General features: G+C 32.3%; 2 protein-coding genes across 2 annotated transcripts; one reads left to right on the forward strand and one right to left on the reverse strand.

The window, feature by feature from the left end:
* Positions 1-559: 559 nt before the first annotated feature.
* On the forward strand, positions 560-7140 carry LOC144837082 (uncharacterized). The gene is made up of 5 exons (XM_078692071.1): positions 560-623; positions 3136-3193; positions 3704-4051; positions 4307-4768; positions 5186-7140. The coding sequence occupies exons 2-5, from the start codon at positions 3136-3138 to the stop codon at positions 5248-5250; spliced, it is 933 nt and encodes a 310-aa protein (XP_078548197.1). The 5' UTR covers positions 560-623; the 3' UTR covers positions 5251-7140.
* A 2807-nt stretch (positions 7141-9947) lies between these two features.
* LOC144838413 (pre-mRNA-splicing factor SLU7-like) lies at positions 9948-26343 on the reverse strand. The gene is made up of 15 exons (XM_078693751.1): positions 26255-26343; positions 22779-22972; positions 22048-22198; positions 21578-21658; positions 20978-21142; positions 20459-20533; positions 19374-19453; positions 19076-19219; positions 18659-18726; positions 17739-17878; positions 17002-17058; positions 15994-16098; positions 14303-14488; positions 12840-12989; positions 9948-12389 (listed from the first exon to the last, which is right to left on the reverse strand). The coding sequence occupies exons 2-15, from the start codon at positions 22946-22948 to the stop codon at positions 12204-12206; spliced, it is 1758 nt and encodes a 585-aa protein (XP_078549877.1). The 5' UTR covers positions 22949-22972; positions 26255-26343; the 3' UTR covers positions 9948-12203.
* Between the last annotated feature and the right edge of the window lie 1386 nt (positions 26344-27729).

Raw genomic sequence — 27729 nt, forward strand, 5'->3', positions numbered from 1 at the left:
GAGAAAAGAACATTTTTGTAAACACTACAAGTATAGCCGTTGTATTGTTATATTAGGCGCTCCAGTGTGTACATAGCTTCCCCTTGGCTTGACAGTAACTTTTTAAAGTAAATAATTTGTCACCAGAATAAATAAAATGTTGTATATTGTATTCTTTTTTATTACATACTTTTGTATACTTTATTATACCTTTATATCCAGGCCTACTACTTGAAGTACCATAACTTTTTTTTCAACAACCTGATGGCCTACTCCCCGGATTAATTAGATCGTAAATCCATGGTAAATCCAATTGTAATTCGCGTCACACATCCACAAAACCCCAATGGTGCATCAAAGACCCTTTCAGAGTAGATCTAATAATAATACTTATGTAAATTTTTTTTCAACTGCAGATTTTAAAATCGGTTGCTTTGGAGATGTCAATACCTAATTTCCATCTGTAGTAACCATAGTAACAGAACAACATTGTGAAATAAATGGATAGAATAAGCGTGAGCCTCTAGTGAACTGGCATTAATTGAATTCACGCCGACGCATTACCGTTTTAACAAAATATTTCTGCGCTATTTGTTCGCTTGGAAATTCGTGGAATCAATCGCCGCACAAAAATTAAATTAAAAGTAAGTACAAATATGGCAATTTTACATAATAATTTGATTAATTTACATAGCGTATTTATATTTAAGAGAAGACTATTGTTTATCATTGGTCTTTCGGGGAAGAAATACGAATAAAATATTTCATGAACTTTTCTTTAATATCTATCCAAAGAAAATTATTCGTTGATTTATTTCGTGTAAGAATGTTAAATTTACCAATTTAAGATCGTTCATAACCTACGAAGTTTAATTAATTGTACTGTAGAAACTAATAAGGTTTTAGGAAAGCATTTCATTAATTAACGAGGTATGTTTTCCAGATGAACAGTTTGCTTGCAAATGTAAAATAATAAACCATCACCTGCGTCATAGCTTCATTTACGCGTAAACGTTCTTTTTTTAATTTACAAAAATCTTTAGATTGTGTAGAAACGAATGATATAATTTTAATCAACTTATTTCCTGTTGAATTTTTAGTTCAATGATAAACGATTTGATTTAGGTACATAGGCCTATTATATGGGTTCTTTGACAATGATAGGCCAAACTGTTCATGGGTTCAAACACCTTATGTTGAATTTTTACTTCAATGATAAACGATTTTATTAAGGTAGGCCTACATTATGCCTATTATTTGGTTTCTTTGACAATGGTGGCCTAAATGTTCGTGGGTTACAAACACCTTAGCTTCTTTTTATATCTCGGCAAAGTATTTTTTATACTGTATAATTATTTTCAATAATATGCACGCACAAGATGTATAGATACAATTTACGTTTTGAATTCGTTTTCTTCGGTGAATCTTGATTTGTTTCCCCTGATCCTAACCACAATTTGTTCGAAAAATAAAGAATACGTTTTACGATCAAAATTTACTCGAACAAACCTATTAATGGACACATTGTAAAATTGGTAATAGGTAGAAGGAGATGATTCATTTTTGTTAAGAAAATTAATACAAAATGAAGAAAAAACATAGATGGGTGACGAACATAAGTGGGTTTTATTTCTTTAATTTAAAACGAAATTATAACAAAAAAGTCCGTGTTAGAAACTGTGAATTTAAAAACAATAGGCCTATATAAGCTCTTTATTGTCATTCAAATCTTCTATGATAGTGAGTGTGGTGTATCATGTAACCATGGAGAAATCAGTTGATAGGTGTAATAGTGGGCCTTGAAGTATCTATTGTTTTTATCTAAATGTTACTATGTGTTGATAACATCCTTTTCATAAACAAAGGAATTTATTCTATTGTTCCTCATGATCCACAAACAATAGTGTGTGAAAAGTCAGCTTCTGTGCCCTTTCCAACTGTTCGATAAAGGGGTAGACAATGGTCCTCCGCAAATGGTATATCGCAAGTAGCATGCGCGACGCATGATGGGAAAGGTTTGGGAGCAAACGTCACGACGCGTACGTACGTGATTTGTTCTTTGTACTTCCCATCATACATTGTGCAACGTCACAAACCAATCGGTACTGCATCGTAATAATGAAAATACATTTAAATAGAAGTATGCAGCACATCAAAATAACGAAACAAAAAAAAACGAAGAAACTAACTTTTAATTCGTTTTTAACGAATTATATGTGATTTTTGTGAAGATATAAAAAGTGATAATCGGTACATACAAATCAAATTAATTTATTATCATAGTTAACAATAATTGGAGGACGATTAATTTTAGAACGTAGCCATGCTTTGTTATATATCTTGTTTATTTGCCATGTGTAGAGCTCATGTGTGGAGCTTTTTTCCGCCACAGTAAAATCATATCCACGCAACGCTAAACACGTACCTAAATATGTTGACTGAACATAATAGTTAATGTTAATAAAAAATAATAATAATAATAATAATAATAGTGACATGTGACTGCTAAACGTGGAGGAAAACAACATGTAGATATAAACACGTTTAGGTTTTAAACATGCTAAACATGTAACTACGTGTTTAAAAGCTCATGTGTTGAAAAATTTGGTACAAAATAGATGTTTAAGATCTAAACACTATTTTTACAGTGTAATAATAATATAATCTAGTGCCGCGTTCTCCGCTGTAATATTGATTAAAGTACTTGCCTTGAAGAGACTGGGCGATAAACAGAATAGATTGTGAATCTTTACATTCGTAGATATAATTATTTTCAACTTTATGTAGTGCGTTCTTAATCTCATACCGGATCAACTAAATCCACAAATAACCTGCTGTTTTATCTCGTAGCCAATGAACGACGTTGATACATTCTTAAGATGTTACCGTGGTAACAAAAACATCCATGGGCTTTGTCGTTCAGAACAATCAGAGCTTCCGATAATTATACAGTCTTTACTGCGAATTATTTACGAACAGTCGAGTTTTAAGAATTGCGATTCGCGTGAAACTTCTCCAATACATTCTTGCCATGGTAGTGTCGTATTTTTGTTATTGTATTTAATTATCATTAGGCCTACGTCATTTAAAACTGTTAACTCATTTTTAATGTATACGTTTTCTGTTAGTCATTATTTTCTTTCTTCTTTTTTTTAGATGAATTGCGATTCAATTATAGTAAATTTGATTCTTTTCGTCACATGTGTGACCCAAGGTAAGTGACAATTACAATGACAATCTGTTAAAGCATAGAGTTCACTATAATATCTCTATGGCTTAGAGTTCCGTTTAATTGTAAATAAAAAGTTTGTGTTCCTAACATTTGGAAATCAATTGGTCTCTTAATAATCTAAAATAAAGAATGTAAATAAAAATATTGAGTTAAAATGTAATATATTATAATATAAAAATGTTCGAATAATTTATTCGACATTGATTAGTGAAATGTTGTTACCAAAGTGTAGCCTATGATACTAATGTATTTTAGTAGGCTACTGTATACCATAATGAAGTGTAACCGTTGTGTCTCCTGTATATAAATTAACCTTTGTTAGCTTTTGTTTTAATTAATTATTGTTCTATTTATCAAGCAAAACGTATCTTACATAGCTTTATAATCCTACAAGTTTGGTAGGCTATACCACCTATTATGGCCTAGGCATACTTACCTATTATAACCTTAAACATCATACATAGGCCATAATATGTGTATATTGGTTTTAAGTTTGTGGGCAGACGACAGATATGTCCACTACAATGGATATGACTACAGAGATGTCCACTACAGAGATGTCCTCTACAGAGATGTCCACTACAGAGATGTCCACTACAGAGATGTCCACTACAGAGATGTCCACTACAGAGATGTCCACCACAGAGATGTCCACCACAGATGCTATTACTATGGGTGCTATTACTATGGGTCCGACAAACGCTATTACTACAGGTCTGACAGATGCTATTACTACGGGTCTAACAACCGATGCTACTACAGACGCCGTTACTACAGACGCGATCACTACAGGACCTACAACAGAGATGAGGACTGTTATAACTACTCCAGCACCCAGCGGTAAGTTTAATGTGTTGGCAAGTTAGATTTGCCGTACACTATTATTCTATAGACTGCAGTAGGCCTAGCTATCTTTTTATTGCAATAACGTATGATTTTAGTTTAATGTAGGCCTAGAAGCCTATGAGGCAGTCACAATAAACGACAATAAACAGGTTTAAAGTAAATAAGTAGTTACTGCAGTAACTGCAGTAGAATGACGAATGTATCCTTTCGTGATTTGAGATGATGGTTATCCTATTTGTTTTTCTTCAGATACAAAGGCTGTCGGTTTAACGATCACTAATCCTTCCTCTGCTCTTGACTTCTACCTTGATGCTGACGAATACGTAACTTACACCATCCAGATCACAAATGATGGTGGCACGGATATAGAAGAGGCATCATCTGGTGACAACTGGAGTTTTAAAATTGTATTAAGTGGATCAGACGACCCGACAGCAGACGACGCTACTACGTTAGAATTTATAACTGATCTATCGGATGCTAACAATACGGACGCAGGAATAAGTGCAGGAGATAGCATCAGCGTTACAGGGGTCGTATCCGTCATCAATGTACCAGAGGCCAACGACGACTGTTACGACTTTGTATATACGTGTGTGGTGATTACGAACGAAAACTCTAATAATACTGATGCGGTAACAACTAATAACCACTATTGCGTAGAATTAGGAGACCTTGCTGATAGTAAAACTGGAAATCTTATGTGCCGAGGTAAGCTAATGATTTGTCATGCAGTTGCTTTTTTGTTTTTATTTAAGGGTTGATATTAGACAAGTTCTTTTACTTCTTCCTCTACTTTTTTCGATCCCAGAAACAGATCTTATTTATTGTTACCATTTAAGATAAGAGTTATTGTAAATGTAGCCTATGCTTCTTTTATTTCTTGATCTGTTTCTAAATAAATGTTGAATGAATTGTAAAAAACAATTTAAGTGTTTCATTTCATTAACGCGAAGACGAACGTTGTTCGAAAAAACCAACGGTGTTATACCTTTAAATTTAATTAAAATTATTTCAACATTAATAAAACATTTTCAGATGAAGGAATATTTTTTATAAGGATATGGCGGTTGTTACCTATGATAACTTATTCGTTGATTTATAATCTTGTTTATTTATATTTTGCAGGTTTCGTATCACAAATAAGTTTGATAGTATTGGCATTATCATTTATTGTTAGCCGCTTCATCTAAGCCTAGAAGCTGACATGTACTGCCCAAGTTGCCTGATATAGCCGCTTCATCTAGGCCTAGAGGCTGACATGAACTGCCCAAGTTGTCTGATCGTTATATAGCCGCTTCATCTAGGCCTAGGGACTGACATGTACTGCTCAAGTTGCCTGAGTTATAATACTTAATTTTAATTAGATTAATTGATTTCCTGTCTTCAATTTTTAAACAATTATCAACGCGAAGGACAATATTTTATTACTTTAATTCAACGGTCTTTGATATACTGCTGGTACAGCAATTTTTTCTTTATTTTTGCTTTATTTTTGCCTTCAATTTATGATGAATTTCTTCAAATATATTTGGATGCTTTTATATTAGGAATATTAGACTGTGTGATATTGAAGTCTATGTTACCTGCAAAGGCCGGCCAAGCTCCGCCCCAATATAATAACGTTGTTGGAGCACATGACGACACTTTTAAGTAGCATAAAACACACATTCGTAACTATGGAAACGAGACGTTATATATTGAATAAATTGGGAAACTTCATGATGATATATCGAATATAAATTATTATTCATTTTACTATTGCATGGGTTGTTTCTTTCCATTTAGATTGTGTTTATATACTTATAGGCCTAATATTAATGTTTACAGTGACTTGAATAGATGCGAATGTGATATGAAAAAGGCATTAAATTACGTATAACATTCTTAAAGTGTGATAAATAAGGATGATATAAAAGTGTAATTATTATTATTTAATATTAATCTTGTTGTGGATAATATTAACTTAAAAACAATCAGTTAAGATAAAACACATTTTCTTTATGCAAATTTTGATTCAAGTTTTTAATTTGAAATTATTTGTTATATTATTATTATGTTATAACAGAAATTAGGTTGTAAAAAAATCTGTACTACTTGTATATTGTACAATTTTGATGTTAATCTTAATTTAAGAATGAGTAGTTAATAATTCCGTCCAAGATTCCGCCGTGCTCGAGTTAAGGAACATTAACACAAAATGTTTACCACCAAAACATGAACGTGACTGCGCACCTTTAGTGTGTAGGCCAGCTATGCATATATGCCGAATACGCGGTACTGTAAATAGTATGTGACATCACATTTAATTCCGCACCTCAGTACTTACTATGCATAGTAACATACTGTATATATTGAAGCACATGTAATGAAAATGTTCACTTAAATTAGTTTATTTTTGTACATTGTATGGCACACTAAATGTAAATATCAACACACATTTAAGTATGAATACAGACACTTTATTGGTCTCACTTAAAAAACATAATACAGGAATCTATTTCGTTGTTGGTAGCTCATTGGGGATTATGTCAACATTTGTTTACTGCAGATACTGCAATAAAAACATTCTGTTACTGCAATAACGTATGGGTTTAGCTTCATTGTAGACTGAAGCAAGAGTGTGTGATTACCTCAAAAAACGTATTTACTGCACTAACTGCAGTAGAATAACACTAGAATAATTTGACACGATCTATAATGACTTTCTACATAATTTAAATATCATGTGACCACTGCGTGTAAAGAAATGACACAACGTAATCTAAATATTTACTGAAAATGTTTGAATTATAACGTTTAAATAATATATTGATAACTTTAATGTTAAAATAATGAGTAAACAAATACATATTTTTATTTGAGTTGGTTTTCCTGTTTGATATCAAACGTGCTTCTTTTTTATATGCTCACTGTGTATGTAACAGAATAAGAGATTTTTAACGATTGATTTCTGTAAACAGAAATCGCAATTACAATCCCCCACGACACGATAATGCAAACGTCGTAAAAAATGAGTTTGTATAAAGGTTATAGCGTTTGTATCATTATGCGCCGTGGTTCAAATGAAAAGATTAAAACAGTGTTAAATACAAAGAAATCTTGAGTGTGTTTTTTCGAGTGAAATTTCCTACTATATAGGCACCGTAGCCAAATATAAAACGGTGAAAATCCGCTCTAGGGAGTGATTGCTTTTTTGAGGATTAAAGGACCACGTTTAAATGAGTGAAAGTCACTGAAAATGTTCACTTCTCAAAGAGTGATTATAGGCCTACTTCAAGCAATTACATAATTTCGGACAATTTTGTCCATTCTTAAAGTTTAAAAGAACCTCGCTCTGTTACAGTGAAGACGAGAACTCTAAATAGCGAGTGAAATGTTATCTCATTACAATGAAGATACTCTAATTTGTGTTTAATACCTATCCAACATGCTACATGCTGATGTAGCCTATTGGCACTCTTCTCTTCGTGTAGGCCTAGGCGATACAGCAATGCTTCATCCTACATGCTACATGCTGCTGTAGCCTATTGGCACTCTTCTCTTCGTGTAGGCCTAGGTGATACAGCAATGCTTCATCCTACATGCTACATGCTGCTGTAGCCTATTGGCACTCTTCTCTTCGTGTAGGCCTAGGTGATACAGCAATGCTTCATCCTACATGCTACATGCTGCTGTAGCCTATTGGCACTCTTCTCTTCGTGTAGGCCTAGGCGATACAGCAATGCTTCATCCTACATGCTACATGCTGCTGTAGCCTATTGGCACTCTTCTCTTCGTGTAGGCCTAGGTGATACAGCAATGCTTCATCCTACATGCTACATGCTGCTGTAGCCTATTGGCACTCTTCTCTTCGTGTAGGCCTAGGCGATACAGCAATGCTTCATCCTACATGCTACATGCTGCTGTAGCCTATTGGCACTCTTCTCTTCGTGTAGGCCTAGGTGATACAGCAATGCTTCATCCTACATGCTACATGCTGCTGTAGCCTATTGGCACTCTTCTCTTCGTGTAGGCCTAGGTGATACAGCAATGCTTCATCCAACATGCTACATGCTGATGTAGCCTATTGGCACTCTTCTCTTCGTGTAGGCCTAGGCGATACAGCAATGCTACATGCTACATGCTGCTGTAGCCTATTGGCACTCTTCTCTTCGTGTAGGCCTAGGCGATACAGCAATGCTTCATCCTACATGCTACATGCTGCTGTAGACTATTGGCACTCTTCTCTTCGTGTAGGCCTAGGCGATACAGCAATGCTTCATCCTACATGCTACATGCTGCTGTAGCCTATTGGCACTCTTCTCTTCGTGTAGGCCTAGGCGATACAGCAATGCTTCATCCTACATGCTACATGCTGATGTAGCCTATTGGCACTCTTCTCTTCGTGTAGGCCTAGGCGATACAGCAATGCTTCATCCTACATGCTACATGCTGATGTAGCCTATTGGCACTCTTATCTTCGTGTAGGCCTAGGCGATACAGCAATGCTTCATCCTACATGCTACATGCTGATGTAGCCTATTGGCACTCTTATCTTCGTGTAGGCCTAGGCGATACAGCAATGCTTCATCCTACATGCTACATGCTGCTGTAGCCTATTGGCACTCTTCTCTTCGTGTAGGCCTAGGCGATACAGCAATGCTTCATCCTAATTAGTAGAGGAAGCAATGCCCAAAAAGTGGCTTATTTAAGGAGTTAGTGCAACCGGCAAATTAACAAGCTGAATTATATATCAAAATGTTTATAATTTTATAGGCTTTCAGAAACTGCATGATGACACTTTCAAAACTGCTGGCATTTTTTATTACAACCCTTTAAAGACAACTCACTTTTTTATTCCACAAGTAGTTTTAAAAAGTTTTTGTATGGGGATGATAAACTAAGCGGAATGAGATAATAGGCTGATGCACACACTTTATTAAATTTAATAGCATTTCAATTCTATAAGACTATGTGAGTGATGGTGATGATATAGCTGTAATTCTTATTCAGGGGAAATCCTTGTTACCATTAACTTTAAGACCACATCCATATACTAGACACCTCCTTTGGGAATACTAAAGGCCAAAAAGACACCCCTATTTAAGACGAAACTTTCCATGAAACGCAAAGTAGGCTATTATATTTAACACTATCATGGCCAACCCTTTATTCAATGGACACCCCTTAAGGCGACACCTTAGGAGTCCCAAAGTTATTATTCATTCATTCATTTTCTTTTAAAAAGAGAAACAATTTCACCAGGTAATAAATAGCATCTTCCACAAAAACAACCTAAAATATCGATTTGCCTTATTAGTGGTTCTATTGTAATTCTATACTATTTTCATAATTTAACAATTCTGGCTCATTCCTGCCAAGTCTTCAAACGATGTTCTTAAACAAACAAGTAACCATGACTTTTTTCTTTAATTACAAATGTGAATTTTCTTCATTGTCACTTAATAAACTTAATAAGCGTTCCCAAGGTAAATCTTTGTCAAATTAATTCGCCCACTAATCGTAAGTAAACATGACTTACAATAGTAATCTCTGTTTACGTTCAGTGTAGTCTCATTCATAGTCAACTAAATTTTAAGACGCAGAAAAGTAAGCCAATGCAAAGAAGTCGACTAAACTCTGTGATTGGTCAGTACTTACGCGTTTCACGTCCGATATAATCGAAATTAAAACGAAAGAAAACACTAAAATAACTACAATTCCACATTAGATGTATACGGTACTTAACAACTCAATCTTTTTGTTCCATATAAAATTAATGGCCTTATGTATTCAAAGTATTGACGTAACAAAATCTGTCTTTAAAAAATCAATGATGTTGTTATAGCAAACTCATCAATTATTTCATACTAACTACAAAATACATTATTGAAACAGACCACGCAAATTCATTAAAAATGTATGCGTTTTAATTATTCATTGTGTAATACACTGCTTTCAGATCGCCTAGCAAACATTCACACAACAAACAAAATCTTGGTCGCTTATGTGTAAACTCCGAAGTTTTACAATGCAATCTGAAAGTGGTATAAGACGGACGATTTTTAAAGTTTCCACTTTCAATAGTCTCAATTAATAATCTCAACTGTTTGTTACTATTATATATAAACACACAGAATAATCATGTCTGAACGCAATGTTACCAAACTGTACGTTCCTCATGTTCACCGATCATCATTTTAAATTTTCAATTGGCCCGACTATGTGAAACAACCTCACTAAAACAATTCAACGTCAGTGAACATTTTCTTATTCTTATTTCATACGCATCCAACAGCGAGTAACTCGCCAATTATACGATGGATAAATTATAAAATAATTTATCGTGCTTATAAACTAAGTCACATTTAGGGCTTAGGGAGTGGAGTTGAAAGAGTTGTGAGTTACAAACCCTGGCACTAGGTCAGGATTGAACCTGGACCTTTGGATTGGAAGACAAGTCAACTACCAAGCTACAACTCCACTGTACTGTTAAAATGACACCTCTTTCCTAACAAAATAATGTTCACCAGATGATCGGTTATATATTGTAAAGATCCTTGTAAAGGTTCAATATAAATGACAATGTTGATGTAAAAATAATATTTACTGACACCTTATATAAATAAGTACAGTAGATAGTCCGCTCAGAATACATTCAAAATAAACATTGTTTTAATATACTAAATTTATATCCTACTTATGCAGGTGTTCTACTCAGAATATTATAGCTTGAATTTTAATTAACATGATGTTGATATGCATAGATGAAAGTCAATACAATAACCTTTATTATAAATGATAATTTAAATGCTATTAGATAAATCCAAGGCCATCCAACAAGCTCTTAGCTTACAAACACAAACGTGTGTATCCGTTCTCTTTCCTGTGTGGCTGCAGTCTATCATTTTGAATATACTGTATATATATATATATTTTTGTCCAAATTAAAATAAATTATTTTAAGTTAAAGATATATTCTTCCACTAAAAATTTTCTTTTTTAATTTGTTGTTTGATATGCTATTTTAATGTCATGTAATAAGTATTCACTTTGTCCAAAAAATGTAATTTAAAGCAAAAAATACTTAGTTTTTGTTTAAAATTAACCATTTATTTTGTCATTTTGTGAAATGATTATTATTTTTTTCTACAGAAGTAAATAACTTTATTAAAACTGCAATATGTCTGATTTTATTAATCTTAAATTTCCATGTTTTGAGGGGACAATACATATTTAAAGATATAGTCCACACGAAAAAATAAATTTGAAAAAATGTCAAATTATTCATTTTTACAAAAAATTGCCAATGAGTTTCTAGTTAAATTGAATTATTTATTTTTGTCTTTTTTTAAGCGAATTCATTATTTTTTTTTTTTTTTACAAAAGTGAATAGCTTTATTGAAATGTTGATTTTATTCATCTTTATTTTTCATGTTTTTAAATTATCATCGTGTCTTGTTTTAGAATGAATTAATCAATTTGCACACTTGTAATTAAATCCAGCCTTCACAATCCGTTCAATATGTAAAACCTAATATCAGCAATATAACTTAATTACACTGGTCTAATATTGACAAAATTTCATGAATAATATTAAAATACTGAAAAAGGGATTGATAGAAATTAATTAATCAGCTGTCCTTTAAAATATGCTCATAAAAATAGATCGACAGTTTCTTGGTAATAATAAAAATTGTATTCTGGCTGTTTTTAGTAATTTTAATAATGTTTTATTCATTCAAGTGACTTGTCTACTTTTACCACCTTGTTGCTAAACCTGTACTTCGTGATGTGAACTCTTCGATAAATATTTTTTTTTAAATGATTTCAAAGACGTCAACATCTTGATCATAATTTACAATATCCTGTGACATATAAATGAAGTTTTCCCACACATACTTGGTTTAGGGGTACTGTACGCAGTGGCGTAACGTAGAGACCTGAGGCCACTGGTTTAGGAACCCTAAGTGGCCCTCCAACCATGGAGGCCTCGGGCGTTTTTAGCCATCTTCGACATATTTTAATGCCTGATTTTTCCTCTAGGCACTGCTCTGGGGCCCCATAAGCTCAGGGAACCCTTGGGTTTAGCCAGTGAGCGCTCATAGTCGTTACGCCACTGACTGTACGCTGGACTCTTTAAACAAAGGACTAAGTTTATATTTCAAGAAATGAATTGTGCCATAGGGTCTTCTTGCCTCTGCTTCAGCAGTCTCCAAGCCTCCATTTCCTCTTCTGTTGGTTCTTTGTACTGGCCCATCGTTTGCATGCTATTATACGTCCTCTTTCTCTCGTCCATTGCAAGAATCTTATCTGCTTCTTTCTGTCTAAGTACCTCAGCTATCAAGGCCTGAAAAATATGATGTTTTCGTTTTGAGTTTATAGCCTCTCTACCCAAACACGAACATAATAGAATATGACCACTGTCATAAGTACATTTTTAATCAATTTTTATCATCTTTTTATTGCCATTTTATTACTTTATATATTTTAATTAATTTAAACAAAATGTAAAATAATGAATGCAAATGTGGTTTTATAACATCAAAATCAATCATTTTATGTATATAGAACTGGAAATGTACTGCAATTTGTTTTAACATTGTAGCATATAAATGAGAGAAAAAAATATGTTTAAAAAAATATAAATGTACATATATTTATAACAGAGTATATCATAATAAAAGTAGGATGAACCCATGCAAGACAAAAACAAGTTTTCGTTTTATGAACAATGAACAGAACAATTTGAGAATTTTTGCCAACCTACTTTTCCAAAATACACTGGTTCTATTCTTACCTTCTTTAATTTTTTCCTTTTTATTTCTTCTTCTCCTTCATCTTCACTACTGTCGTCTTCACTTGATTTTACATCCGTCTTCTTGCTATGTTTCTTCTTTTTCTTTCTCTTTCTTTCTGTCTTTTCTGTGTGAATTTTTTCTTTGTGTTGCTGCAATTTGAATTTTAAACAATATAATTTATTATAATGTATTCTTGCAATTGAGTAAAATAGATGTCTTATAAAACGAATAATTATAGAGTTTGTATTCTTTGAATGTAGATATATTGATATTTTCACTCATATATATATATTTGTATAATAAATCCCACAAAATTCCTTTTAGTATATTACTGTATACATGTTTTATTTGTCATTTATATTATTGTACATACTGTATACAGACTTTTACTGACGCTGTAAACGAACCACCAGGTACATAAAACCAGGAGCCATTTATAATTAAGATTATTAACGAGTAGAAAGAAAGGGAAATAAAATACTGCTATGATAAACATTTAGAATAACTAATTTCAAAATATAATTAGCATTGGCAATTTGTATTTTAATGTTAGATTAGAAACTCTTAGTATAAGATATATCCTTTGAAATTATCACAAAGAAATACACAATATTTGCATTATGGTCATCCATTTTTAACATATCAATCCATCATTTTATAATTTGCCATAAACGTCACATTCTACATTAAGTTTAACGATTTTTACATAACTTGCTCATCATGACGTACAAAACCATTTCCGTTTCCTAGTAACAAATGTGAGACCAATCACATGATTAAGTCACATGATACAACTCCATTAAACAAATAAGCTTTGAAAAATGCTTTAATATAGCAACAACAACAAAACAAGATTATTACATATATCATTTTCATCATTTACAAAAGGTAAACTCATTTTGCTATCTTCTTGTTATTTAATGAATAAATTACATTAAAGATGTATTGTTCCCAAAAAATGAAGATTAATTAAATCAGACTTTGAATAGGTTCTTTTGTAGTTTTGATAAAGTTAATCACTTTCATAGAAAAACACAAAAATAATGTAAAATGACAAAATAAATGGTCAAATTCAACCAAAAACCAATTGTCTGGCAGCCAATTTGACTATTTTTTTCCTTTAAATTACAGTTTTTTCAGGTAAATACATTTTTTTTTTTCGATTCATTTTTTGTTCAAAGTGGAAAAAAAAATGGCATATTCAAAAAAAAAAAATGTAAACAATTTTTTTTCTTCAGGGGGACAATACATCTTTAATATATATTAGTATTTTACCATACTTATCATTTATTTCAATGGATGAAACACATTTTCATGTATTACAATGCTTGCTATAATACTTCTATGTATTGCTTAAATAAATTTGATATTTTTTTTCGATTTATGACATGATGTTATATGTCAAGATATAAATCGTTTAACATAAATACTAATAAAAAAATAATATAAAATGTGATCTTACTTCAACTAATGATTTCTGTTTGCCATCGTCAATCTGTTCTAACCTGTCCTGGCCCATCATAGAGAGGGCGCCACTTGACGCCAAGCTAGTTTTACCAACTTCTCCTGTGCAGTATGACATCTTGACAAATGAATGACAACAATGATAGCCCCATCGGCCCTCATGCCAAAATGAACCCCATACAGTCTGTAATAATTACAAAACAACTATATACAGACAGAATATATAAGGTATAAGGTATATAATTATATTTGTCCTCAAGCTTAACTGGAAAGTGAGGAAATTCGGATTAGCCCCTCCACAGACCCATGGCTTTACGTCCAATCTGAAGGACAAGGCAATTAGAGTAAAGCATCTTAAGGATACAGTTAGTATGGTACAGATAGGCTCGAACCCATGCTTATCACATGTTAGTCCGATATTATCATTACACTATCACTATCCCATAAATAATGTTAATCTCACTCAATAATTTATACAATATTTACACCAAAACAAAAAACTTATACACTATAAACAATATATATATATAAACAAAATTTGATCTCTGGTGCGCGTGCGTACAATTGAAGGACTAGTGCTGTTCCGCCGTACTATGCCAAGAATGTTAAAGAGTCGCCATCCAATCGAGTTTGAACAATACCATGAAAGTCCCAGTGGTAAAATGGTTAGGACAGCTGCATATCAAGCAGACGGTCCAAGTTCGAGTCTCGGTTGGGCCGACTTTTTCTCATTCTCACCGATTTCATCATCTCTATCGTTTCAAATTAATTAAATTTCAGTATATCACCGGGTGGTTTAGAATTTATGTTCTTTGCCTAATGTGTTTATATATATATATATAAAAGTATCTCTTCGGAGATCCCGCTTCGTGAATATCATCAGTATCAATTTGATCTCTGGTGCGCATGCGTACAATTGAGGGACTAGTGCTGTCCCGCCGTACCACGCCGAGAATGTTAAAGAGTAGCCATCCAATCGAGTTTGAACAATACCATGAAAGCCCTAGTGGTCTAATGGTTAAGACAGCTGCATATCAAGCAGGCGGTTCGAGTTCGAGTCTCAGTTGGGACGACTTTTTCTCATTCTCACAGATTTCCTCATCTCTATCGTTTCAAATTAATTATATAAACAAAATATATATACAAATAAACAAAATTTGGTGATATTTTATCCCAGAGTTCTATTTCAATTTCGGTTTAAATTGTATACATTAAGTAAATCAGCCTCATAGAATTGTCAATAGATTTACAGACAGCTGTTTTTACTTGAGAATAAATCAACATAGCCAAGTATGCACTTTTATAGTGTTAAGCTCTGTCTAGTTTGTGATGTGCCTAAATATGGTAGTGATATGTCCAAATATGGTAGTGAAATGATGACATCATCATGTTCATATATGGGCACACCACATTTTTTATAGTGTAGACAGAGTTTTAGACATACAATTATCCTCAGTTTAAAGTTAGATATAAGGAAGAAAAGCAAAGAGATTATATTATTTTTAATATTATATTATTATATTCTATATATTATTATTAAAGCGGCTATTCTTGAATATACAATACTAAGTACCGTGAAATTATAAATTTTAGGCGATCTTGTCAAAGGTCAAGCGCCCAGTAGCCTGCCACGTTTCAATATTCAATTTTAACTTGACCTGATAGAAGATTTCTTTTGTTTATACTCACTGTATGATTACTAAAGTACACATCTTCTTCATACTTTGATTTAGCCACTGCTTTTTCCTGACCTTTGATCACTTTACCTTGCCTTGAATATTCTACATAATCTTCCTATAAATACAAGAAAAGAAATCACAGTACTTCAAGACAATTTGGAAATTTAAAGTATAGCACATGATTGTGTAGTATACAATATAATGTTAAAATTTTAAATTTGAGTCGTTTTAATTATCTACTTTATGTCCACAGGATAGTTTAGAATTAGACCGACAGCTAAATATCTAATCTGAAGCACTTTAATAAAACAGTCTGCAGTGTACAATACAATGTTGAAATTTTAACTTGAATCATCTATTTATTTATTTACTTTCAATATAATTATGTTAACAGGATAATTTAGAATTAGACCGACAGCTAAATATCTAATATGAAGCACTTTAATTAAACAGTCTGCAGTGTACAATACAATGTTGAAATTTAAACTTGAATCATCTATTTATTTATTTACTTTCAATATAATTATATGTTAACAGGATAGTTTAGAATTAGACCGACAGCTAAATATCTAATCTGAAGCACTTTAATAAAACAGTCTGCAGTGTACAATACAATGTTGAAATTTAAACTTGAATCATCTATTTATTTATTTACTTTCAATATAATTATATGTTAACAGGATAGTTTAGAATTAGACCGACAGCTAAATATCTAATCTGAAGCACTTTAATAAAACAGTCTGCAGTGTACAATACAATGTTGAAATTTTAACTTGAATCATCTATTTATTTATTTACTTTCAATATAATTATATGTTAACAGGATAGTTTAGAATTAGACCGACAGCTAAATATCTAATATGAAGCCCTTTAATTAAACAGTCTGTAGTGTACAATGTTAACATTTTAAATTTGAGTAATTTAATTATCTACTTTCAATATATATGTCCATAGGCTAGTTTAAAATTAGACGGACAGCTAAATATCTAATCTGAAGCACTGTGGTTATTAAACTTACCGTCTGTGCCATGAGCAGTTGCTGTGGAGGAGTTTCCAAGTGTTCTTGTCCTCCATACTGTAAAATAATAAGTAATATTAAACATATACGAAGGTCAAACGTCAAATCTACCAAATAGAGTGCAGATAATGAAGATGTATACTGTGCTTCTACAAACGTGCAGATTAATCTTTTGACTTAATTATCATTTCCTTCCTTCCACCACAAAAGCTTGCTAATACGAAGCGAGGTAGAATTTCATTCCTGGTGCTGGTGATTATTCATTCATGTCGAAAATTAAATATTATTTTAATCAATTAACTTTCTCTTATTATTATATTATTCTAATGTTTGTGGATTATTCAACAACCGAGACATAGGCTGTGTTCAGACGTAAAATCAGTTACATGTGTAACTGTTGAATACACCCTTGAGAGCCAAATCAGTGATCGTTTGGACGATGACAAATTTACATGTGTAAACTAAAACAAAATACCCAACAAGGTCATATTTCATGCATCTTTTTACACTAGTATGGTCTAATTGCTCCTTATCTTGTGGTTAATCAGCTTGCGGTTTAAGGTGTAATTGAAAAATCCACCTCATGAGGTGGGTTTTTGAAACAGCTGGTTTATCTCAAAATTTACACCACACACGACCATTACACATGTACAATTGTTACGTCTGAACAGCTCACAATTAAATATATTACAAACAATACTACAATGTAGTAATTTCAAAAAATGAAAATATTATACCTTATCTAAGATGCTATTCTTTTGACCTTTCTTAAAATCGTCGGCCTTCACTTCAAATTCACGGTTGAGCAATTCCAATTTGGTCGGGTCTGCTTGTAAATGTACATCAGTACCCTTATCTGTTGCCTCCCATGCAAATACTGAAATATACAAAGCAGATGAATATAGTTTAATAACCCTACTGACACTGCTATAAGGCCACAGAAGTTTATTGGTAGTGGGGAAAAATAGTAGCTTGGCAAAATACCCACAAGGAATATTCGTTACTTAGAATCTATAGGTTGCTTTCTTAAAGAAAAACATGAAAAATGAAGATTAATTAAATCAGACTTTCAATATGTTATTTTGTAGTTTTAATAAAGTTAATTACTTCCGTAGAAAAAAAAATGTTTTCACCTACAAATTGACAAAATAAATGGTTCAATTCAACAAAAAACACACTGGCTGGCAGCCAAATTGGCCATTTTTTACTTTAAATTACAGTTATTTCAGGTAAATACATTTTTTTAATACAATTTTTGGTCAAAGTGGATAACTATTATGTTACATTAAAATGGAATATTCAACAAAATTTTTTTAAGAATTATTTTTTCAGCGGGACAATACATCTGTAAAGTTACCAAACCCAATGTGTTTGGTTCAAATCCTAGCCCGAACTCAATATCATGATTTTCTCACTAGCTACTAAGCCTCAAAAGAAGTTTTTATTTATTTTTGTATTCTGTAAAAGTGCTTTAAGCTCTGTCTACACTATCAAACTTTATGTAACAACAAAAATGTGATGTGCTCATATATGGACATGATGATGTCATATCGCTACCTTATTGGGCATATTAGTACCATATTTGGGCACATCACACTTTTTTTGTCAAACTAGTTTGATAGTGTAGACAGAGCTTTAACACACTTAGCAAACTTACATTGAGCATTGGCCATTTTTCCAGTATCTCCGCTTGAGCGAACAAAATTCTCGCCAGCATATTTTAAACTGAAACATACAACAAGGAAATTAACATTTGTTTTTCTATTGATAATGCTCTGCACCTTCTTGTATCAAATATAACACAACATGATTAAATATTATTTTTACTTTATTTATTTTTTAAAACTTTCACTTTATTTATAGAGGGTGACCCTAAACAATGTATTCTTGATTATGATTTTGAATTAACAATTACCAATGAGTACAAGACCTACAAGTTATCTGGTTAGCCTAGGATCGATAGTAGCAATGGTTAAAACAATTTACAATATCAACAACTTGAAAGAAAGCTTAACTGTAAGGATATGAACAAAAAGAAACTAAATTGTAAGAACAGAATAAATGATAGACTTACTCATTTGGATGCCTGCCGGTGTCTTTGAATGGATTTCCACGCATTGATCTCGTTTTCGGATCGTAGTACGCAGAGTTCGGGTTTAAATTGTACAAATATTTAGCTGTGTCTTCACGAATACGCAGATTTCTCACTGTAATACGTCTAAAATTAGGCAAAAATACAATGCTGTTATTATCAACAAAACGCCTTCAACTACAGCTATATGAAAAAGATCAATCATTGACATTTTTTGGTTATTAGAGTTTGTACCAGGCATGTCAAAATGAAATGAAATCTGTAACTTGAATTAACTAACCTTTTGCTGTCAAAGTTTGTACCAGGCATGTCAAAATCATCTGCATACTTGTCTTCATCTTCACTATTGTCACTGTCTCCCTTTTAACCAAAATAAAATTAGTTTGTTAGTCAGAAACAGTTTGTATATCCCTCCTGTAAGTGGTGAACCATGAGCTCACTGTTGGTTGGGAAATGAATAAATAAATGAATAAATAAATATCATATCAGGCTTATTTCAATAAAAAAAAAACACATTTGTCACATATATATATACTGTATATATATAAATCCAAAGGCAATTACTGAAAATAATGACAATGCTGTGGGTATCAGTGGCTGAATCTTAATGGAGATACAAAACAAAATAAGCAAAAAAGCTAAATCAAAACGATAAAGTAAAACAGCCAGAAAAAGTAGCAGATCTTTCGGGCAACACTAGCCCTTCATCAGTGCAAGTATTAATTATTGTCCTTGTACAGTATCCAAAACAATCAGGAGCAATTTCACCTTAGCAGGAGGGGAGACTTAGCACTGAGGTACACATTATCAGACTTATTTCAATAGTGTATAGAAGAGACTCATGTTGTAAGTATATTGAGGCACATAATTCAAAAGTCACTTTCATAGATTATTTTAATATAGTTACAATTCTTTTTTATTTTGTGTCTTTTAGGCACAGGTGGCCAAGGACTATCAATACTAAATTAATCACTGTCCTATCAGATAGGTGGTAATCCCCCTGATACAGGGATTTTTGTGAACCAGTTCACCGGGGTAACCTCCTACTCGTCTCAAATGATTAACTGGGTTTTTTTTTTACGTGCACACAGGTTGTAACGGTGTACACTGGACCTATGGTTTATAGTCCTTATTCGAGAACACTTGTTCCACCACCAAAACTAGTACAAGTCGGCCTCGAATCCATGCCGATATTGTTGGCTCTTTAGGTATGGTAAACGTCGCCCCTGCCTTAACCGCTAGGCCATTTGACTCGCTGATACATTGGTGTTTAATCCTAAATAGTATTGTATTTATAGTATTCCAATTATGATGTAATTGATGACTAAATAAATGTGGAATAAATGAAATGAAAAATATAATCACCTTTTCTTTTTCTTTGGTTTGTTTCTCTATCATCATTTCATCCTCAAGTTGAGCAGCTTTCAGTTCTTTTTTTGCCTGTAACAAAATAGCAATATTTTCTATTATTACTAAACCTTTGCAAGGAAAAATAAAGCCATAAAACATAACAACCCAGCTTAAAAAATTACCATATATATATTAGAATTTTGAAAATTGCTCCAAAGCTCTGTCTACACTATCAAACAAAAAAAGTGTAATGTGCCCAGATATGGTAGTGATATACCCAAATATGGTAGTCATATACCCAAATATGTTAGTGGTATGACATCATCATGTCCATATATGGGCACATCATTTTTTCACATAAAGTTTGATAGTGCAGAGTAAAAACTGAATAAAATCTGCTTGCTGTCGTCTAAAAGATTTAACTTCAATTTTATTTTTCTGCACACAAATAGTCTTATATAGTCTCAAATAGATAAAGATTAACTTTCAGATAATTTCTCTCTTTATATACAAAATTACGATTTTATACAGTACCTCTTCAATTTTGGCAAATTCCTTGATGACATCATCATAGTCTTCTTCATCGTAGCCATTCCATCGATCACGTTTGCTAGCATAGTCAAAATCCAAATTGGGTTGTTCATGCTCATCAGGAGCAATTTGGCTACTTGTGAATTTGGCACCAACTCTTCTTGGTCTCTGTGTAAGAGACAAAATATATACAGTAATTTTTCATTTCATTCATGTTTACTAATACAGTATAGCAAAAGTTTAAATTGTCATGCTCATTCATACTTGTACAAATTCTAAGAAACACACACATACACACACACATGATTCTCATTGGCGGATTCAAGTTCAGGCTCAGCCGGCCTCCCATAAATTGTAGAAAACACAATGTAAAAGATAGGACATTAACCCCATTTAAAAAACAATCTGGAACCATCACTAATTGTACAGTAAATCCATACATACTTCATATTTGTAAAACTAAAAACCCATGTTATGTTATAAAAGCTTATAGAAATGTTGTGCACATAACATTGATAAAATTAATCTCATGTATAGAAATTTAACTTACACTACATTTTGCAAATGTAGGTTATAATGTTAACAATATGTAACATAACCTACCTCTAAGCAATCCTTTTTCTTGTGGGTAATAGCTCCACAATTTGTACAAGCGCCTTTCCTAAATTTTGTTGCTATTGATCCCTGAAAAGTAAAGTTTTAAACTTTAGTTTTATCTGCTAAGTATACCTTATATACTGTAATGAACTGTAGTGAAGAAAGGTATATGCCCGTTTTAGGTTTTGAAAGTACACCATATTCATACTAGCATTCTGTGTACATAAAAACAATATTCTAATATTGATATAAAGTTTGCGGTACACCACATATATTAGTTCTGAAAAGAACTCACTCCTGAGGAAGATCAAAGAATATTGATCGAAACGTCGAGAAACTCAACAGTTCTTTTCAGAACTAATATACGTGGTGTACCGCAAACTTTATATCAACATTTGATTTCGAACAATATAATATTCTAATATAAATAAATCTGTGTGGATCAAATCTACATTTGCATACTTTTTTATACTTACCTCTTTAACACCCTTTTTGTACCACTGGTCAATACCACTGTAAACCTTCTTTTTCTCATCTTGTACACGTTGATGTTTTAAGGTCGGGTGATCAACACCAACATACCATGGTACTGTTGATATGTACTGAGGAATATGTGGATTAATATCTCTGAAAAAAAAAGAAAGTTAAGCTTTATCTATAATCATTCATTACTAGGCTCTCTGGGAGAACAGTCTTGTACTGAAGAGGTACACCAGTTAAAGATGTATTGGTCCCAAAAACATGAACAATGAAGATTAATTAAATCAGACATTGAATAGGTTATTTTGTAGTTATAATAAAGTTAATCCCTTTCATAGAAAAAAAATAATGTTTTTCACTTATAAAACAACATCAACCAAAAATCCATTGGCTGGCAGCCAATTTGTCAATTTTTTGCTTAAATTAGGCCTACAGTTTTTTCAGGTAAATAAAATAAATATGTGGATAACTAAGTGACATTAAAATGGCATATTCAATAAAAAAAAATCTTAATTATTTTTCAGATGGACAATACATCTTTAAAGAAGAAATAAATCATAGTAAAAAATAAACACCACAAACATTGGAGTAAAAATTTTCTGATACAAAGAATTTACATCACATGGGATTATAAAACTACTGATTCCAGAGTAAAACCTATCATTTACTTTTCTATATACAACCTCTTACATGCATCATGTTATTATTTACTAAAAAAAGGTCATACTTTCCCTCTTCATCCACAAGAGCAGGAGCAGTTCCAGCTTTTCTCGCTTCTTCCAATTCCTTCGCTTTCCTCCAATCTTCCCGTTTGTTCTCTGAAGACGGTTTGACATACTGCTCGTCCACTGCAGAACTTTGATTTGCCCTTGAGGGCAGTATATGAGACTTTGACATAATTTATTTAAATTTCAATCCTCTCTGATGATTAAAAAAAAAAGGAAAGAGTTTATTTATTTTTTAATCTTTATTGAATTCAATTAAAATTAAATATTGATTGAAAAATGTAAATTATTATTTATAAAAAATAAAATACCGTTTATTGGCTAATATGTTTACAAACTGATAAATACTGTATCACATAAATGTATATTAAAAGTGGTAGTGGGATGTTTGGGTTCCCGTGCCGAAACGTCCCGCTACGCTAAAAAGAGAGGGAAGTCCACTATAAAGTTAAGTAGGCCAAGACAGCGAGAACTGGGCATAGGCTAGGGATCAGGTGCCGTTTTCGGCCACCTTGACTTATATGGACTATACCATTATTATGATAGGGGTGTGGTGTATTATGTTTTATGTAGAGAAGGGTGTCTATTGAATGGGAAGACAATACAATTGTTCTGTTATGTAACCTACAGTACAAACTACAAGGAACAATACAAAACATCAAAAACTAGCAATGCATGTACTTTTTATAAGGCATGTTATTATTAGGTACTGTGTTAGGGAATGCCAAGATTTTGTAACAATATTACTATATTAACTAAAGATATTTTAAATAAAACAAATGTTATAGACAAATTTAATGAAGAACCATCTACTAACTGGATAAAGCCATTTAGGAAAAATAATAAACAAGTTGATCATAACGAGTGGTTTTCAAAGGCCCAATGCAAAACAACGTTAACGGAATATACTATGTATAAAGGAACTCCAAACCTTGAACAATATTTGTTAGATAAAACTAATTTTAAGAGTATCAATTTAAAGCAAGATCAAACTCTCTAGATCTTGAGGGTCGTCAAATCATAACACAGGATTATGTAAGATGTGTAGTACTAACGAAAAAGAAACAGTAAATCATTTTTTATTTAAATGTCCTTCATTAAACCCTGTTAGACAATAATTAAGTATGTACTGGGATAATTTTTGTTGGATCTCAGGAATTAAAACACCATTTTATGCTAGACAATTATTTATTCACTGAAAATGAAACATTAGGAAAAATCTTTGATTTTTATTGTAAAAAATATTTAATGAAAGCATGGGTTACTAGATCTACAATTTTATCAGCATTACCTCTCTCAACTAATTTATTAATATAGTAAACAAGCTACAGACATCTCTATGAGGATGTATCTGTAAGTTTAACAGACAAATTTCTTGTTTCTGCCTCAAAATAAAATATTGATTATACTAGTACTTTCGACCATAGGTCATCATCAGGTACCTGATTATTATTTTTATACATGATCCTGCCTATGCAGCACCTATTTCTTTCCTGATATCTGTAAGTTTTATTTATTTATTAGGCCTATCCTGTATTTTTGTTGTTCTGTTTTTATTTTTGTAGTTATATATTGTACAATTTACGTATTATGTATTTTCATACAGATCTAATTAATTAATTAGTTTACATTTTGTTTTGATGTTATGTATTAGTATTTAGAACTTTGTGGCTTATGTTATTTGTAAATTGGATGCACCATTAACTGATAAATGTGTGACACCGATATAAAGGTGATTCCTATGAATAAATAAATAAATAAAAACTATATAAGTAGGTATACTTACTTATTATATATAAAAACTAAACTAAACACTACAGTATAATCAAAATTAATGCATATTAAATACTAGGCCTATGTTATTCCTATCTGGATTTAAACACTTTAAATTTTAGAATTTACAATCGGATTCGAAATTAGAAAATCTTAAGTACTACAATACAATCGGAATTAAAACATGTTAAACTACAATACAACTAAATACTACAGTACAATCGGAATCAAAACATCCTAAATACTACAGTACAATCGATATTAAAATATCCTAAATACTACATTACAATCGGTTAAATTACCTACACTCTATCATGTTGTGAAATATGTAAAAGAATGTTAGCAAATGCATTCTAATCGGCCCAATCCTATCGGTAGATAAATCATATTTTTTATTTGCAAGGGATAAATCCCAAGAACCTGGCATCAGTAATTGGTCTGACAGTATACATTAATTAAAGTAAAGGAAGTAGAGATCGTTAACAATATAACAGTAGTGTTTGACTAAAGCTTAAATGGGTCACTAACATTTGATTGTAGTTAAGAAGTTAAATACAAGGCCGGCTGTACTGCTTGAGGAAACTCGGTTCTTTGGGGTAAAGCAGGATATTTGTACTATAGAATGTTTATGTTTTACTAATCAGTGATGTTCTATTTGGGCATATTGTATATTGGGCTAGGAATATCAGTAAGAGAATGTAAGGGGATAAAGACCGAATTGAGAAGGTGCTGGGTAGAGCGGGGAAAGTAATTGATTTGTCTATGCAAATGCTTGACTCGTTCTACAGCGAACGGCTTGCCGATTATATTGGAAGACACCAATCATCCTCTTCATGGCGACATTATCAGCTCCGTTTTGCATTCGCTATTATAACGTTTTGATGCAAACGTTGTTCAATTAGAACATGTATTTCTACACAGAAACGTTTAAAAACGTGTTTAAAACGTTTTAGAAAAACCAAACCTAAAAACACGCAATGTCAAACACTGTGTTTTCTGGGAACAAAATGGTACAGATTCATTGACAAAATTATAATGTTTATTTGTTTTACTGATTACCTAATAATCAGTATGTGATAGATCTTATTAAATGTACTACTGTCATTTTATTAAATGTACTACTGTGTTATCGTTAGGTAAATTATATTTTTTATTTGTAACTGGAATAAAAACTTTCTTTATATACTTTCTGTATCTATAAATCCGTAAAAAATATTCAATATCCACCTTAGGGAATCCACCTAATATATTAAGGAAGGATGCCTAAAAATTATATAGAAATAAAGAGCCATAATATACTGTAGGCCTATTAACTTGAAAACTGAAATTAATTCTACAGCATGCAGGGCGTAGTTGTTTTCCCTTTGTTGGTGAAACATAATGCACTAAACAAAAGAACAAAAGCAGCAGTATTTTAACACATTAACACACTCAATTAATAAATGGGACACCCCTATTTTCCCATCTTTTTATAATGGTATAGTCCATACAAGTCGAGGTGGCCGAAAACGGCACCTGATCCTAGGCTAGGACTAGGCCTAGACAGAGCCAGCCAACCTTTTTAGTTAGCTTCAACCCGGCCTTGACTTGAATCAAATCGTATCTTACCACACAGTTCAATACATTAGTATGACATACATATGTAGGTCACACTTATTATTTGAAAATAGATCTTATAGAAGGCCTAAAAAAACATTGAAATTACCCAAAAAACGCAACCTACTCGATCGCGACGACACACATACAAACACACGCCGCCGCGCGACGAGAAGACGATGTTATTATTTTTGTTTGTTTTGTTTGATAAAAGGGAGCCCTCATTGTAGGTAGGGGTGTGTACATAACAAAGATACTATCTTTGACAATAGGTAGACACAATACCATACCCATAGCTGACCATACCTACTAATAACAACTTCCTGCTTCCATTTATATCTATCTATGAAAATCAATGATTTGTAATTCCATAATTCCTCAGCTAAAACTACTTCAATAACATAGCTACGGTGTGCAGTATCGAAACAGTCCTAATCATATATAATTATCAATCAAGTAAATGGACTTCTACAATATATAGTCAAGTCAAGTCAAGTATCATTTATTATCATTTGTTTTAAGAAAAAACATAGAAATTCTGTTTGCTCTGTTGGCGGAGCATAATATCCAACGGACACAACACGAACTCAAAAACAAAAACATTACAAAAAAGTGTCTACATTATGTTTAAGGCTCTATAGATCCTGGAAAGAAACTATTTGTAAATCGTGCCTTATTGGCCTTAATAGAACGAAATCGCCGACCGCTGCGCATCAACTGGAACATACTAGAGGCCGGATGAAATTGATCATCTTTGATATAATAGCCACTGCCTTTTTCAGAAGACGATCCGAAAAAATGTTCTCCAAAGGCAGTTGTGCAGATCCAATTACTGTATAGTCCATGGGATTTAGACTTTTAACTCACACAAATTGCAAGAAAAGGTTTTTTTGATGAAATGTGTTATTTAGACCCTACTGAACACATTTATCAACGTTAGGACATTTTTCGACAACGGGAAGTAGCCTAATTTGCATAATTAAAAATGGCCGCCATTTTTAATAACATACTCTGTATCTTGGAAACCGCTAGTCACAGATACTTAATTATGGTGTCAAAATCGTTAGAATATATGTTTTTATATTCACTTTAATGAAAAAGTTTGTCCAAAAATGAATGGAAGTGCTATTTCTAACATTATTGACCTTTGACCTTGAATTCTCATATCTCAGCAACCACTAATCGGAGATATACAAATTAGGGCTTAAATTGTTCAGAAACTACAAATTTATATCCAGTCTAATGGCATGTTTTTGCAAAAAATGGCGGATTCTAACATTATTGACCTTTGACCTTGATTTATCATATCTTAGCAACCACTAATCTGAGAGACACACAATATGGCTCAAACTGTTCAAAAACTACATATTTATATTTAGTCTAATGGCATGTTTTTGCAAAAAATGGCCGATTCTAACATTATTGACCTTTGAACTTTGCACTACATACAATCGCATAACTTTGAAAATATTGTACATATGAAATTATTTTTAGTGTCAAATTGTTCAGAACATACAGGTTTCTATAGAGTCCAATGACACATTATGTCCAATAATGGCCTATTGTATGGTTATTAACATTTGA

Source organism: Antedon bifida, chromosome 3 (genome assembly GCF_963402885.1).
Source record: "Antedon bifida chromosome 3, ecAntBifi1.1, whole genome shotgun sequence".
NCBI classification, from domain to species: domain Eukaryota; kingdom Metazoa; phylum Echinodermata; class Crinoidea; order Comatulida; family Antedonidae; genus Antedon; species Antedon bifida.